The 16,266-nt window shown below is 43.8% G+C and overlaps 1 protein-coding gene across 3 annotated transcripts in view; it reads right to left on the bottom strand.

The window, feature by feature from the left end:
- Nucleotides 1-16,266, bottom strand: part of VEPH1 (ventricular zone expressed PH domain containing 1) — a 213,032-nt gene that overhangs the window by 95,377 nt on the left and 101,389 nt on the right. For all 3 annotated transcript variants that reach the window (XM_080658193.1, XM_080658195.1, XM_080658194.1), the window contains one exon: nucleotides 15,793-16,013. In XM_080658193.1, coding sequence (XP_080514319.1) covers nucleotides 15,793-16,013 — 221 coding nt within the window. The remainder of the gene's footprint in view (nucleotides 1-15,792; nucleotides 16,014-16,266) is intronic.

Raw genomic sequence — 16,266 nt, 5'->3', positions numbered from 1 at the left:
TCCCTAACCTGCCTTCTAATATGAGCCCACCTAGAGTTATTTTAATTTAACAATCACTATCAATCATATCACGTGGGATTAGCATTAATTCCTTTCTTATAAACACAAGGGTTAATAATCCCCAGAAGTCTATTCATCAAGGCGGCTCGATGACTCTGTTGCTTTTCCTTGTGTGTATTTATTTACTTGGCTCTCTCAGCATTTTTCCTAGAGGTTGAGGAAAGGGCTTCAAACTTTACAGAAACATCCTTGTTTTTGCAGACTTATGATTGTTTTCCCCTAAGGGCCAAAGTAAACCTGGCAGAGTACTTAGGTGAGGGTGAGAAAATATAAATTTTTAAATGGCCTTGCTTTTTTAAAGGAAAACCAAGACAAGCTGGAGACAGTTGCTTTTTCAGTTATGTTCCACTCATTCCTGGGCCGTGTCTCTGGTGAGCAAAGGGAAGGTTGGCTGGCAGGGTTGTGGCTGGACGAGAGGGATCCTGCCTTGAGGGAAGATTCATAGTTTGGGGTCCTCAATGGTCGGAATCCCCTTGTTAGTCCAGCCAGCCACAGATGTTAATGATGCAAGCTGGGAAGGACAGCAGATCATCTCTTAGGTAACCAGGACATTGTTTCTTGCCTAGTAAGCTATTGCTGAGAAAATTTGAATCATACATTTTTTAATATAATTTTTATAGTCTTCCTCTGTTTTTTTCATACATAATGAAAAATTTATTATCCAAATTCATGTATGACTGAAACATATATGAGTCGAATGGGAATAAAGGCTAATCATGAACATGTTTCCCTTTCTGACACATGTATGATACTGGCTGCCCACAAATAGATGGGAGACTCCGACATCACCTATCCATAAGTGGTTTCATTTCCTATTACAAATGAAGTCAAGACAGTGTAATTCATTGGATGCTATTTTACAAACCATGATGATTACCAAGGTTAATGTTAAAAGATCCAATAAACCCTCTTCAGATGAGAAATTTGGGGAGTTTTTTATTTTCTATCCATTTCTCTGGTTCCAAGAAATTCATTTCAGAAATTTCTATAACTGGGATTATCAAAACTTAAAAAATTTGTAAAGCACAAAGTACACCTCAATATGCATATATCAGATATTGAGCATTATATAAATTTTTAATTCTCAAAATATGTGAGTTCTTAAAGAAATAATTTCTCATAAATTTACTAGTTTTTTCTTTGTACATAATAGCTTTTATGGGGGTTGTTTTGTTGGGTTTGGAAAGCACAAGCAGGATATTAGATGGAAGAAGATGGGTCGGGACCATTAGTCTCCTGGCTTCCTCCCTAACAAGCCACAGGTTCCCCTACTGAGGCCAGAGTTCCTGTTGCAAAGCTTGTAGGAGAATTTCTCTCTCTCTCTCTCTCTCTCTCTCTCTCTCTCTCTCTCTCTCTCTCTCTCTAACACACACACACACACACACACACACACACACACACACACACACACCCTCCGGTTCCAGTGGCTGTGAATGGTCCCAGTGATAGTGATTGTACCTATGGTTGGGTTGTTGTAGTCCAGGCAGGCCTGAAGTCAGAGGCCTCTACTGTTTCTTCCTACCGCCCCAGATGGGTAGGGAGGAAGGTTTTAGACTCCAGTTCCTCTTCCTTGCCATACTCTTCCCAAGCCTCCTTGAGCTCAGGAGAAGCAAGCGGTGGGGACCCTTTGGCAGCTTCCTGAGCTCTGCCTGAAGACGGCTCCTGCAGCACTAGTCAGGGACAAGAGCTGAACTGGTGGCCGGAAGCCATGTCTAGGAGCTAGGGCCCCGATATCCAGGCAACCTCTGGCCTCAGGGCCGCTTAGTGCCCTCCCAGCTGAGAGGGGCCACTGTTTCACCGGTGTGTCACTGCGGTGCCTGTGCTAGAGGTGGGAGGTGAGGCCTGCAGAGCCTCAGCCAGTTCTCCTCCCTGCTCAGCTCCTCTGCTCCTCTCTCCCTAGCCCTTCTCTTCTTCTGGTTGATCTGCCCTCCCCTAAATAAAGTCTCTTCTTGTTCCTTTGGGGCTGCATGAGAAAAGTAGTATTCCCCCCCCAAAACATCAAATTTCACACGGTTATAGCAAATCATCCTAGGTAATTTTATTAGATCAGTTTCTGATATTTAAAAAATAAAATTTTCTTACTTATGGAGATCTTTCTTTTATTCATTGTACTCTTTATATCCATTTTCCCATCTATGAAAGGGGGTCCATACTTTACTTAACTCATAGGGTTGTTGGGAAGATGAAATGACAGAACCAGGGTGAAGTGCTGTTCCTAGCACCTAACAGGCAGTCAATAGACATTAAATTATACTATTATAATTAACTAGAGGCCTGGTGCATAAAATTCGTGCATGGGGGGGGGTGTCCCTCAGCCCAGCCTGCACCCTCTCCAATCTGGGACATCCCTCTCACAATCCAGGACTGCTGTCTCCCAACCATTCGCTTGCCTGCCAGCCCAATTGCCCCTAACTGCCCTCCCCTGCCAGCCTGGTTGCCCCTAACTGCCCTCCCCTGCTGGCCTGGTCACCCCCAACTTCCCTCCCCTGCATGCCTGTTTGCCCCTAACTGTCCTCCCCTGCAGGCCTAGTCCCCCCCCAACTGTCCTTCCCTGCAAGCCTGGTTGCCCCCAACTGCCCTCCTCTGCCGTCCCAGTCCCCCCCAACTGCCCTCCCTTGCAGGCCTGGTCCCTCCCAACTGCCCTTCCCTGCGGCCATCTTGTGGTGGCCATCTTGTATCCACATGGGGGTGACCATCTTTGACCACATGAGGGAGGCCATCTTGTGTGCTGGAGTGATGGTCAATTTGCATATTACTCTTTTATTAGATAGGATTGTTTTTATTACTGTTATTCCCTTGGAATTTAACCTGCCCTGCCTATACCTTGTGTTAATGTATAAAGACAACATCAGTGGCTGAAACACAGGCTGGTCAATATTCCATATCCCAGAGGAAAGTGATGTCCCTGGAGAATGCAATGGCATCAGACTTTAGGAGAGGATGGTCCTACAGCTCCCTTTCCCTGCCCGTCTCCAGGTACCAGGTGTTGGTGGGTAAGCACCATGGCTTGAGTGAGTTAGAGGGCTCCCAGCTGGGAGCATAACTTCTATCTCCCTCAGATTTCCCTCCAAGGGGACTTTGGGCATGCAAGAACTTGTGAGTTATCCCTGGATGCCCACCAACACCAAGAGGGGCAGGGCAGGTGTTCTGGGGTAGGGTTGCCAGGTAAAATACAGGATGTCCTGCCAAATTCGAATTTCAGCTAAACAACAAAATTTTTTTGAAATTTTTAGTATGTCCCTAATGGGATATACTAAAAATGTATTATACTATACTAAAATGATTATACTTATACTAAAAATTGTTTGTTCTTTAAAATTTAACTGGGTGTCTTATATTTTCTATTTGTCAAATCTGGCACCCCTGATCCTGATAAACCCTGCTGCTTGGTGGGCAGGGACCTGTACTGCTCATCTTCATTCCCCTGTGCTTGGCACAGTGCTTGGCACACGCAGGCACCTGAATAAATGAGGTGAGGCCACCTTGATTTCTGAATCCAGCTTGCTCCCCGCAACCTCCTGAGTTCTGCTAGATGCTCATGAGGCATTGGCTACTTTTCATGGTCCACAGGGGCTAATGCCATTTGACAGCTGTCAAATGTGGAGGGAAACAAGGGGCAAGAATAGAAGTAAAAAGAAAGATTTGCAAAGGGCCAAACAAGCAACTATAAAATGTCTGGGCCAGCAAAGGGCTGTGACCTCTAGATATGAAGCTGATGAGTAGAATTCTCACCACAAAGCCTTTCTGTTTTACACAATCTTTATTGTCTTCGTGACCTGGAAATTTGTATAACATAGGAGTCAGGGGACTGGGGTGGCAATAAAGAGTCACCAAGGCAACCAAAGCTGCGAGATTGGCCAAAGAGAACTTTCCATCACTGGCCATCCATCATTCCACCTGGCTTGTCACAGTTTTCCTGGCAGAGAGTTAGGACATGTTATGATCCCAATAGAATGTTTGGTCAGGAAATAGTAGATAAAAGATGGAGTTTATAATAAATATTCACTGCTTCTTTGGTTCCTCTCTTGGTCTTCTTTCTTTCTTTTTTTAAAATTTTAATATGTTTTTATTGACTTTAGAGAAAAGGAAGGAAGAGGGAGAAGGAGAGAGAAACATTGATGTGAGAGGGAAACATGGATGTGTGAGAGAAACATCCATCGGCAGCCTCCCCCATGCACCCTGACCAGGGATCAAACCCGCAATCCGGGCATGAGCCCTGAACGGGAATCAAACCAGCGACCTTTCAGTGCACATGATGACGCTCAGCCAACTGAGCTACACTAGCCTGGATTCCTCTTGGTTTTTAAATTTAAAAATATTGGAGATAATTTGTTAAAAAACAAAGACCCTTTCCATAGATAAAGCTTGCACTCCTTCTAGAATGAGGAAACACATCCCAAATGTAAAAGAACTGGGGGAGCCAGGGGACGTCTAGATATGAGGCTGATGAGTAGAATTCTCACCACAAAGACCTTCTGTTATACACAATCTTTATTGTCTTCTGTTTGGGGGTGGGGGCCAGTGGGCTGGGTTGTTATTTCTTTTTCATTTGTCACTTTTAACTCCAGAGGTAATTTTACGGAAATCTTTGTCAGGGTTCTATAATCCCCTAAATATTAACTTGGCTTTAACTCAACATGCCACATTACAAGAGGCTCAGATGATTTCCAGTCTGAATGATTTCTGGTCTCTGTTGCCAAAATAAAGTTGTTTTTTTTTTTTTAAATACCTCTAGGGATGCCCAGGGGAGGCCTAATTACCTCCCTCTGTGGGAGCGGGACTCCCCTTGGAAACAGGTTGGCCCTTGGGCAGCGTTCTGCCCTCACTACGCTGGGAGATGAGACTAGAAAGCTGGCAGGCGTGGAGAGATTGGCAGCCTGTCTTCCTGGCTCCTTAAATCAAAGGAAAATCATATTAGTTAATGTTTGACGAGCTTGGCTTACGGTCCCTTGTCCAGGATGTGTACTCTTGCAGAGTTAAGCTTGTTAGAGGAGAACATAATGGATAAAATCCACACGAGAGCCCTAAATTCTTGGGGTGCTATGCTCCTGACTCTTCAGCAATTTCTTGGGTCATCGGTCATCATAAGAATGACAGAGACAAACCCCCATCTGTTTGGGGACTGCAGTGAGTAATGCTGCTGGACCACTACACTACAGTCGAATACTAAGGGAAAGGACGATGATTAAGTCTAGTTCCTGGTACTCTGTTCTGCCTTGGACCTGCTCGTGGGTAAGAGCAGACATCAGCAGGAGCCCAGTGATATGGGGACCAGAATGTGGTCATGCCACTGGGAGAACTCTGCTCCAATGAAATGACTAGGGTCTATTTCATTCACACAAGATTTTTAAAAAATATATTTTTATTGATTTCAGAGAGGAAGGGAGAGGGAAAAAGAGATAGACACATCAATGATGAGAGAGAATCATTGATTGGCTGCCTCCTGCACTCCCCACACTGGGGACTGAGCCCACAACCTGGGCATGTGCCCTGACCGGGAATCGAACCATGACCTCTTGGAAAAAGCATGAGCAAAAAGCCCAGCCCGTGTTGCTCAGTGGTTGAGCATCAGTGATGTGTTTTTTTATTTCTCATTGATGTTTCTCTCTATCCCTCGCCCTTCCTCTCTCTAAAAATCAATAAAAACATATTTTAAAAAATGAGCAAAAAGTGCAAAGCCCTTGCCCTCGCTTCTCAAGTGGAGGCACTAGACATCAGCATCCCCTCAGAGGTTGTTGGAGATGTGGGGCTCTGCCCCAGACCTATCAAATCAGAATCCCCAGGGGTCCCACTGGCAGGTGCAGGTTTGAGAAACACTGGCCCAGCCCATGAGAAAACAGAATCTTAAGCAGAGCAAGGCAGCTAACTAAGGGTTTCTTTCACTCACTTTGCAGGGAGGTGAGACTGAGAACAGTGTGTGCAGTGTTTGGAGCTGGTGCATGGTAAACTGTATGCAGTTCCCATTCCATAGTTTTGTAATCTGCAAGATATTCAGGTCTTTTCTTTTTTGGTTAATCCTCTTATTTTTTTTCTATTGACTTTTTTTTAAGAGAGTGTGAAAGGGAGGGGGAGAGACAGAGAGAGAGAAACATTGATGTGAGAGAGACATATCGATTGGTTGCCTCCTGCATGCATTCTGACTTGGGCCAGGGATGGAACCTACAGTTGACGTATGTGCCCTTGACCAGAATTGAATCTGCAACCCTTCAGTCCATGGGCTGACGCTCTATCCACTGAGCAAAACCGGCTAGGGCAAGATGTTCAGGTCCTTATCGATTTTTAGGTAAAGGTAACTTGTCAGTTTTTGCCACTGATAAATACTGTTCAGATGTCCCCCGGGTCTTCAGTGGAGACCCCTGAGACTAGAATGGGCAGACTGCAGGAGCAGCAGCCTGAACAGAAGGCTCCTGGATCTTAATGAATGGCCATCTGGATGTGGCACAAGTCACAAAAGCACTTGTAGGCTGTAAAGGGGTGTAAATGGGAAGTGGTAATGCCATGAGCGCACTTTGAATCAGGAGTGAGAATTGTAAAAACAACACACTCCTCTTTTTCTAGGCTCACTTTACAGTCTGGGAACCTGAGCAGGTTCCAGGGTCTGGCAGTGCGGATGGAGGAGAGGGTATCTGCCATGGAGAGAACAAAAGTTAACACGTGTCACTCTCCAGCTTTTGAGGCTGGAAGAGCAGGAAAATGCTGAACTTTTCCTTTTTGCTATATCCTTTCATAGTCTCCACCCCAAACATGATGTCCTACGCTATTTTTAATGGAGAAATATAGTTAAACTCAGAAATGGAGAAATAGAGTTAGTTAAACTCACTGATAAATGAGCTAGGGCTAGAACTCTACACATAACCTTGTGTATGGGGACAATTCCTAGTCCACCTAGAATTCAGCTTTTACCTACAATAAAATTTAGCTGACAGCCTTCGGCATCCCAGCTAATACAAAGTCCACCTTTTGCCCGATGATATATACGAACACCATTAAGAACTGTTTCTCTTCAGCTGAGCTAGTCTACAATAGCTGCATCTAAATCATGGCTGACATGTGTATTCATTACCTTTCATTCATTAAATCTCTTTCTTTAGGTCCCAAAGGAAAGTTTGGCGAGTAAAGTATTAGTTATTATAGATAGTTCTGAGATCTGTCGAGGCTCAGCTGTGTCAAGCATCTAATGCAATGCTTCTCAAACCACCCTTTTTTGTTTTTAATTTTCACATGTCACAGACCAATATTTTTATAAAATACAGTAAAAATAAATTACCAGAGAAATAAAATGGATAAAATAAAGACATACAGGGTATAAGCCCACTGTTCATGCATTTGGGTGTTGCAGCAATGTCAAGTTACTACAAAAGTTCTAAGCCAGTGGTTTCCAACCTTTTTTTGGCCATGCCCAACCTAAGCATCTCTAAAATTCTGATGCCTCTCTCTAACATAACAATAACAATTCTTATTATTCAAAAAGTGACCTCCCATTCATGTGGAGGAAGCCCAAAAGGCCATTAACTTGGTCTAAACAAGCTTCCAAAGAACATGGCATCTATGAAAGAGAAAAATCCTATACAAAAAAAGGGTAATATGCAAATTGACCAAAAGGCAGAACAACTGGTCGCTATGACGCACACTGACCACCGGGGGCAGATGCTCAGCGTAGGAGCTGCCCCCTGGTGGTCAGTGCACTCCCACAGGGGGATTGCAGCTCAGCCACAAACCAGGCTGACAACTGGCAAGCCCAGCGGCAGGGAGCGGGCCTGAGCAGTCAGTCGGACATCCCCCGAGGGCTCCTGGACTGCGAAAGGGTCCAGGCCAGGCTGAGGGACCCCCCCACCCTGAGGGCACAAATGTCGTGCACTGGGCCTCTAGTAAAAGAATGAAAGGACAGTTAAAGTACTGAGGAAGAAATCACTAAGAAATTGTTTAAAAAATAATAATAATATGAAGTGATATGAAAAAAATAGCAAATAAAGTTTCAAAACATATATTAGAGAACTGAAATGCATAAATATGACACAATATATATTTATATACTGTATATGAGGCTCCTAGAACCATAAGAAATGCCAAAAATTCACTGTTAATAACTCATTCTCGAATTGCCCCCCTTAAAAATCAAATTGTCCCCCTGTGGGGCGTGTGCCCCACATTGGGAACCACTGTTCAAAACTCTTATTTTCAGTCTCTGTAATAACCTTGGTGCGGGCTGGTAAGGAACAGTTTGCAGATGTAGCTCACGAGCTATGCTTTGAGTAGCTGTGGTCCAATGGGCGTGCTAAGTGAGATCACCTACTCTAATACCCACCTGGAACAGAGTACTGATGCTGTTAATGTTTACTGAGGGCTTCCTCGGCACAAGGCACTCTCTGTTCTAGTTGGCTATATGTATTACTTCTCCCATGATCCAGTGGGGCAGATGGAGAAGCTGACGGACAGAGATGTTGAGTAACGTGCTGAAGATCAGCTAGTAAACCCAGCATTAAACCCTGCCTCCAGAGCTCACTCACTTCTCTCCCTTCTCCCACTGCCTCTCTTAGTTCAGATGGCATCTGAATCTACCCTAGGAATAAGTAATACTTATTATGGGATTGGTGATAGTGCAGTAATCAACAAGAATTATTGTGCCCTAGTGTCTTAGTAACATCCTATAGGAACAGTCACCAGAACAGAATTGACATTTAATTATTGCGCAACCCTTCACAGTGATCTGAAACACAAATTTTGGCATCCCCTTTAACCAAAACTGAAACGGTGCTCAAAACTCAGGAAATGTCATGCAACTAGCAACCTCCAAGTTCAATTATGATTGATACCAAAAAGGAGCATTTGGGGAACTAAAATAGCAAATAACTAGGTCATGGGGTCAAGTAAGAACTGTTTTAGCCTCAGCTGTCACCCCTCCCACGGGGCTGTAGGGGTCAAGTCGCTCTCCCCTCTTCGCTCACAGTGCATTTTTTCCGTGCCTCCAGGCTAAAGCTTTGGTGTTCCTGTCTTGCTTGTAATGGGAAACCGAGCCACGGAGCTTGATGAAAAGCTATTTTCCTTTTTGGTGTATCTTGTATTTTGAACACTGCTGTGTTACAGGAAAGGGGCCTGGTTCCCCTGGCATAGCTGTGATTGTGCTGGCAGGGTGGCCCTGCCCCCCAGCCCTGCCCTCTCTGTTCACACTTGCAGAGTCAGCCCTTCTGGGGCCTCACACTTCCTGGGCTTCCTTCACTGTCTCCAAAGCTGATAATGATGTCTCCCACCTACATCTCTTGCTGATAAACGAATTCCTGAAATACCTTTACAGACCTTCACATCCCCATAAACGCTGCTTTAAGGAAGGACAAATGGTGGAGTAAATGAGCACCAGATGGAACATAAATGGTACCACATGTCTGACTTAACCTCTTCAGCGAGAAGAGGGACAAAAACCCAAACGCCTTCCTTTTTTCCCTATGCAAGAAGAAATAACAATAGCCACAGTTACTGCCACAGATAACTGTTATGATGTTCCTTTTATACAAGTGACTAGCACAAGACCTCTCTTGCTTGGAAGATATACTTATTTTTTATTAAAACCCTGGTTACTTTGGTGGGGTGAAATTACATTTAGCTTTCTCTAAGCAGGGGGCAATGCTGACCAGAACATCACATGTCTTTAATTATGGTCCTGAACCTCCTCATGTACATTCTGTGAGCCAACAGTTGCTCTCAAAGAATCAATGTCTCCTTGTATAAACATGCATCGCTTAAAATGGTGGGAGTTCTTGTAAGCACTTTTTTTTTTTTTGGTTAATCCTCATCTGAGGATGTTTTTCCATTGATTTTTAGAGAGAGTGGAAGAGAGAGGGAAAAACAGAGAGAAACATTAATGTGAAGGAAACACATCAACTGGTTGCCTCCTGACCAGGGCCCAGGCTGGGGAAGAGCAACCAAGTTACATGCCCTTGACCAGAATCAAACCCAGGATCCTTGACCAGAATGGAACTTGACACTCTATCCACTTAGCCAAACGGCCGAGGGCTCGTAAGCACTTTAAAAACGACTTCTTTCCATTGAGCAAAGGTTCTGAATATTAGCTCTCAACTCTGGGAGACACTGGAGGGGCACAAGGAAAGGTACCTAATACTCAAGGCAGGACTGTGAGTGCGGACAAGGGGAGAAGCTGTTTGAGCTATAGTAGGTCAAGGACAGAAGGTCTCCATTGGCAGGAGTGAGTGGGGAAGACCTCATGGGGAGGTGGAACCAAACTGGAGCCTGGGAGAAGGGCAGCCTTTGATGGGAAGAGAGGCACAAAAAGGGCATTCTAGAAGGTAATGATAAAGGTTACTGAGGTTCCACTTTTGGAAGGAAAAGGCAAAAATCACCCTTGACATTCCTTTATGTTTCTTTGAATTATCCATGATATACTGTGAACACTGTAATTCTCCTCTACGCTAAAATTTGGGATACATCGGAGTACATTGAAGAAAGAAATGAAGGAAAACTCCATGAGCTGGTATCTGGGCATTTACACTATAGTATTCTAAGGATTGTCATGGACCTAGAAGGGGGTGGGAAACTGGGCAAGAATTTTATTTTGTTCTTGCCTATACTCAAGATTTATTCCATTGTGCCTCTGTAAAATCCTTACGTACTGTATATTTAAAGACGTTGTTGCTGTGAGGATTAAACCATATAGCAGTAAAAGACCCTAGCATAGAATCTGTCCTGTAGTAATGATACCATTGTAATTAGAAATGGAGCAAAGGGAAGGCCAGACACTGTAGGCATGCCATCTGGGCAGCTTCACCAGGAAGCTGCAACTTTGCACTCCCCAGGGAACCACTGGCCTATTTCCCCGCAAAACACTGGGGGAAGGCATCCAGCAAAGGGGAGATAGACTCATGCCCCGTAAAGTCGGGATGACATAGGGAAGGTACTTGCTTGTCAGTCAAACTTGGGAACAGAGATCTTCGACCAGAATGGGCGTGGCCACTGAAAACATGGGAAAATTTGAGAACACTTAATCTATTAAACAAAGGAGTTCGCGCTCTTGGCTCTTGGTGACTCTTGACTGTCAGGGCTCTGTTGGTCCTGCTTCCAAGCATATGCCCGAATGGCCCTCAGCCATGCAGAATGGACAGATGGACTGCTGTGGGAAACAAGCTCAGCTAGCCTGATGCTGGACTGGACCCGGCTGCAATGGAATGGAAAGAAACGCTGGACATGGCTCTGTTTTAGCTCTACTGAAGCCCCAGCTACTTTTTTCTATGACTGGGCTAAGGGAAACAGAACTTTGGAAACCCAATGGTATAATTCCACAGAAATAACGTTTTCATCATATCTCATTCTCCCTGTGTGAGTATTCCTTTTCTCAGGGTATTGCAAGAAACCCACCCCCCATAAGCAATAGGGGGAGCTGAGGCCCTCTCCCCTCCATTAACAGTAAAAGCTAATCAAAGTTATAGACACAGTCTTCCTTGAAAAATTGTTGAGAACTTGGCTCCCTGCTCTCTACAATCTCTATTGTGGACTCAGTACAGAGGCATCACGCTTAAGCTCCTGGGCAATGCCTTCAGGGACTGTATATGACCCAGGGTTAGGTTCATATGTGACTTCCAGGATGTCAAGATGGGAACACTGGAATGACAGGTTGCAAAGGGTCTCAGAGTTTGAAAAGGGTCTTTGCAGGTCATGTTACTTGTCTATACATTAGGGCCATAGACTGACTCAAATTCCTGGCTCTCCCTTGTCATCCATCTCTTTGATGTTCATTGCATGAAATTTAGGATAAACCAAAACTCTGGGGCTATTCCAAGGAGGCAGATTTCCTGGAGCTATTCTACTGTGAATATGCTCTCCTTATTCTATTTATCATTCATTCTCTCACACACAATGTGTGTTTTTGTAATCTTCACCCGATGATATATTTTTATTGATTTTTTTTTTTAGAGAGAGAGGAAGGGAGAGAGAAAGAGAAACATTGATGGTTTGCTATTGAATCTGCAACTTAGGTATGTGACTTGACTGGGAATAAAACCCACAACCTTTATGGGATGATGCTCCAACCAACTGAGCCACCCTGCTAGGGCCATACAATGTTCTATTTTTTCCCCTTCCATCTGCCATCTCTTTCCATTTATACCTAAGTCAGAAATACACCTATCCAACTGGTTTTGTCTATAATTTACCTTTCACCCTCCTTTTTAAAATGTTTTCCAGGCCTAACTCTTAAAAGCAGAACAAAAATAAACACAAAATCTCACACTACTACCACTGTCACCACCAAAACAACAAAAGAACATACCACCCATTTATCCAAGCAAGAGGTATGGGGAAGTTTTAATCACACACTTTATGTTAAAACTGTTCTTATAAACAACTTTTCCCTCCATGGCTTTGATGACTTTGGCTAGGGTTTGAAAGATGGATCTGAGGGAACTGTCACCCCTGCCCCTCAGGTCCCCACCGTGGCCCTGGACTTGGAGCTGTGCAGGTGCTCTATCTCCTTTCCCTCTGCTTTCCCCTTCTGCCTTTTCCCATTGCCCTCCTTTCTCCCTACCTTTTCTCATTACTCCTATTTACTTCCAACCCCAATTTTCTTTCCACAATTTTCATCCCTCAAAGTTTCCATCCCTAATTGGGGCCTGAGCTGAACCTCCTACTAAGACCACCTGTGACAAACTGTCCCCAGCTCTGATGGTTCCTGATTAGAGCAGTCTCCCTGGTTCCACATGCCTTTGGCAAAGGCACCTTTGAGTCTCTGATCAATGGCTGCTTAGCCAGTGCACAGTTGTCAGAAGTCTCCTTCCCCCGCTTCCCCCAGGTCCTGGCAGGCAAATGGTTCAATGGATAGTGGCTCACACACCTTTCCCCTATCCTAACTCCTTCTCTTTTCCAGTCCACAATTGCTGTTATCCCCCTTCTGCATCCCTAGAATTAATTTAAAAATCTAAACTCTTTACTTAGCTGTCCTGTTCTTTAGCCTTTGTTCTTTTATTATTTAGATGTAAACATTTTTTTCTAAAACACAGGGACAAGAAAGGTGCCAATGTGCTTACCTGATGCATCTAATAAAGCTCACCCCGTTAATTCAGAGTCATTCTGCACAAAGAAGGCTCCCGTCTGCTTTAGTTTTTCCTTCTCTCTAGGATGCTAATTGTTTTTCTTTTCATTATCTGATAGCTTTGGCCTGAAGTCTAAAATCTGGCCTGCTGGGCTATGTGTCAGATTTGTAAATTAGATGACATCTGTTTTGAATTTTATCATCTTTAATTTTCTTTCAAGCTCTCTTCATTTATTCATTTCCCCTCCAATTGTAAGGATCAGACTTTGCTGGATGCTTTAGACAAAAGTGTCGACCTTTCTGCTTTTGGGGGGCACAGATTAAAATTACTGAAGTTAAATGGTCACAATGAAGGCTATTCAGGGAAAAGATGTTGGGAGAGAAGCCTTAGCAACCATCCCAGAGAGGATGAGCGGTTACCACAAAAGGCTGGCTGTCCACACCAGCGTTTTGAAGTTCCCACCGAATAATTATAATCGATTAGAAGGAGATTGACAGAGAAGGTTGAACTGGGTGAAGTATTTTGAATTGAAGAGGTGGTGGTGATGGCAATGGTGGTAGTACGTGAGGTGACTAGTGACCTTTTATCTCTTCACATTAATTATCCTCTTTGCTTTTTCTTTTTTCTCAGAGAAATAATAAAGGGAAACTTCAATGCATTCTCATACATGAAGACTCATTTTGATAGTGAGACCTTATGTTTTCCCCCTATCTACATACCTGCTAAATTCTTCTTTTCATGGGGAAATTGTTTATTGCTTATGGGATTGGGCTTACTTATTAAGGATCAATTTATCTGTTAGAATGCCTAATGTAATACCCTTGTAGAACATGTCTTCCCTTTATATAAACCTTTTTCACACATATAATCTCACAGATGTCAGTTGGCCTCTTGCAACTTTGCATTTGTAGAGGCAATAGAGAATGGATGAGGGCTGGCCAGAACATGTGCCTATGCGCTCACATCGGATCCAGATGTTAGTCATCACTGGGAAGAAGAAATAGCAGGCTGGCTCTGGGCAGAATACAAAATGGCTCCCCCAAGCACCAGCTGTAGAAGCTCTAAACAAAATTTCCAAAACCACCCCATGGACATTGGCCAGCAGTGACTTTGTGTTTGCATATAAATGACAAATCACCCCTTCATGATGCTGGCCCTGGATTTCTTGGATGCTGCCGTGTTTGGGCTGTTGCTAGGCAGGTCATAGGTCTGTGAAAATGCCATTTTTGAATAGAATATATAGATAGCAGTTGTTTCTAACTAGAGGTGATTTATTAATGTCTGGAGACATTTGTGGTTGTCATAACTGAAAGAGAGGGCTGCTATTAGCACCTAGTGGGTAGAGGCCAGGGATGCTGGCAAATATTCTATAATTCACAGGACAGCTTCATAACCAAGAATTATCTAATCCAAATTTTAATCGTACCAGAGTTAGAAGCCCTGGTATATAGACATCTATATATTGAACCAGGTAACAACAGATTTTCATATGCACAACCAAAACTATGGTGTTGATAGAAAAGAGCACTTGCAATTTGTCTTCCTTAGATGAACAGTGGTTGTTGACCTTGATGACCGCTTTGGCCAGATTATACTCTCTGTTGTAGAATGGGCGAAGAAACCCTTCTAGATTGGCTTCCCTCTTGCTCTCTCTTTTCTTAGTTATCAGCATCATCTTCCATGTGTATTCAGTCACTCAAACTAGAATCTCTGGGTTTTCATGCAATCTTCTCCCCTTCTCCTCACCACACCGCCTACTAGTGATCAATTCCTCATAATCCTGAGCTCTCTCTCATTATAATGATCTGCCCCAACTTCTTAAATTCCCCACCACCAACCACAGTTGAAGGAGCCTATTGTTAAGGTTTCAGCACTAACATCCTGGTCGCTCTCTCTCTGGCCAGCCTGCTGCTCTTGCCAAATCCATTCAGTGCTCCATAACATTAGCCACTTCCTCATTCATCTAGTCCTTTGGTGAGAAAATATTTATTGAGTGCCTACTATATGGTCATTCCCTGGATTAGGAACTATGACCATTCCCTGGATTAAAATCTTCCCAAGCTTCCATGTTGCTTACAGGACAAACCCCTTGATGCAGCGTGTAAGACCTCTGATAATCTGCCCCTGACCTAACTTTTTGGCTTAGTCTAATACCCTACACTGATGACCTTGAACCTGCCACATTGAATCAACTGCTTTTCCTTAGTCCAGCTCACACACTCTTGAGCTCTTATATCCTTGCATGTGAGGAGTGTCCTTTCTATTTTCATTGTCCTTTCTACTCTTATTATTCATCCTGTATAACTTGCTCTAGTACCTACACAGATGCTTGGCACATGGACACTACTCAATAAATATGGAATGAACTTAAATTTCACCTTCTCTGTGAAACACTCTTTAATTGCCTGGCTGTTGGTCAGTATGTGTCTCATGCTCCCTAGTTCATTGTATGCACTTCTGTGAAAACCCTGTCACATATTCTGACTGTGAACCCCTTGAGAGAAGATGTTTGAGAGTACCCTATATTTAGAAAAAGTTCTGGTAAGTGTCATAATTTATTTAGAAGTTACTCTAGGTTGAGGTAGTGTATTTGGCTTTCTTTGGGAAGTTTAGTGCCTACAAAAGAAAGTGTAGCTGCCTGTGCTCCGCCTCCATGGGTTCTTGACAGATTCCCAAATCCACAGTAATTCCCGCTCACCTGCCACTTTGGGGCTTGGTGGTTTCCAGTTGTCGGGTAAGGAGCTTGGCAATGGCAGTGAAGCTGTTGCTCATGCGGAAGATGTCTCTGCTCTGAGGGCCCAGGAGGGAGGAGAATGTGTCTGTGATGCTCTTAATCTCCAGCAGGAGAATATGATGAAAGGAGTGCTCCATGTTGGCCAGCTGACTCACCAGAAATGGCAGGCAGCTCCTGGCTCTCTCCTGCCAAGACAACAAAGAACATGTACAAGTGTTGGTGGGAATGTAAACTAGGACAGCCACTATGAAAACCAGTATGGAGGTTCCTCAAGAAATTAAAAATAGAGCTACCATATGATCCAACAATTCCACTTCTGGAAATATACCCAAAAGAAATGAAATCATTATCTTGAAGAGGTAGCTGCACTCCTATATTCATTGCAGCATTATTCACAATATCTAAGACATGGAAACAAGTGTCCATTGACAAATTAAT

The sequence above is a fragment of the Plecotus auritus genome, assembly GCF_963455305.1.
Source record: "Plecotus auritus genome assembly, chromosome: 2".
In the NCBI taxonomy this organism is placed as follows: Eukaryota; Metazoa; Chordata; class Mammalia; order Chiroptera; family Vespertilionidae; genus Plecotus; species Plecotus auritus.
This window is presented reverse-complemented; position numbering and strand designations above follow the sequence as displayed.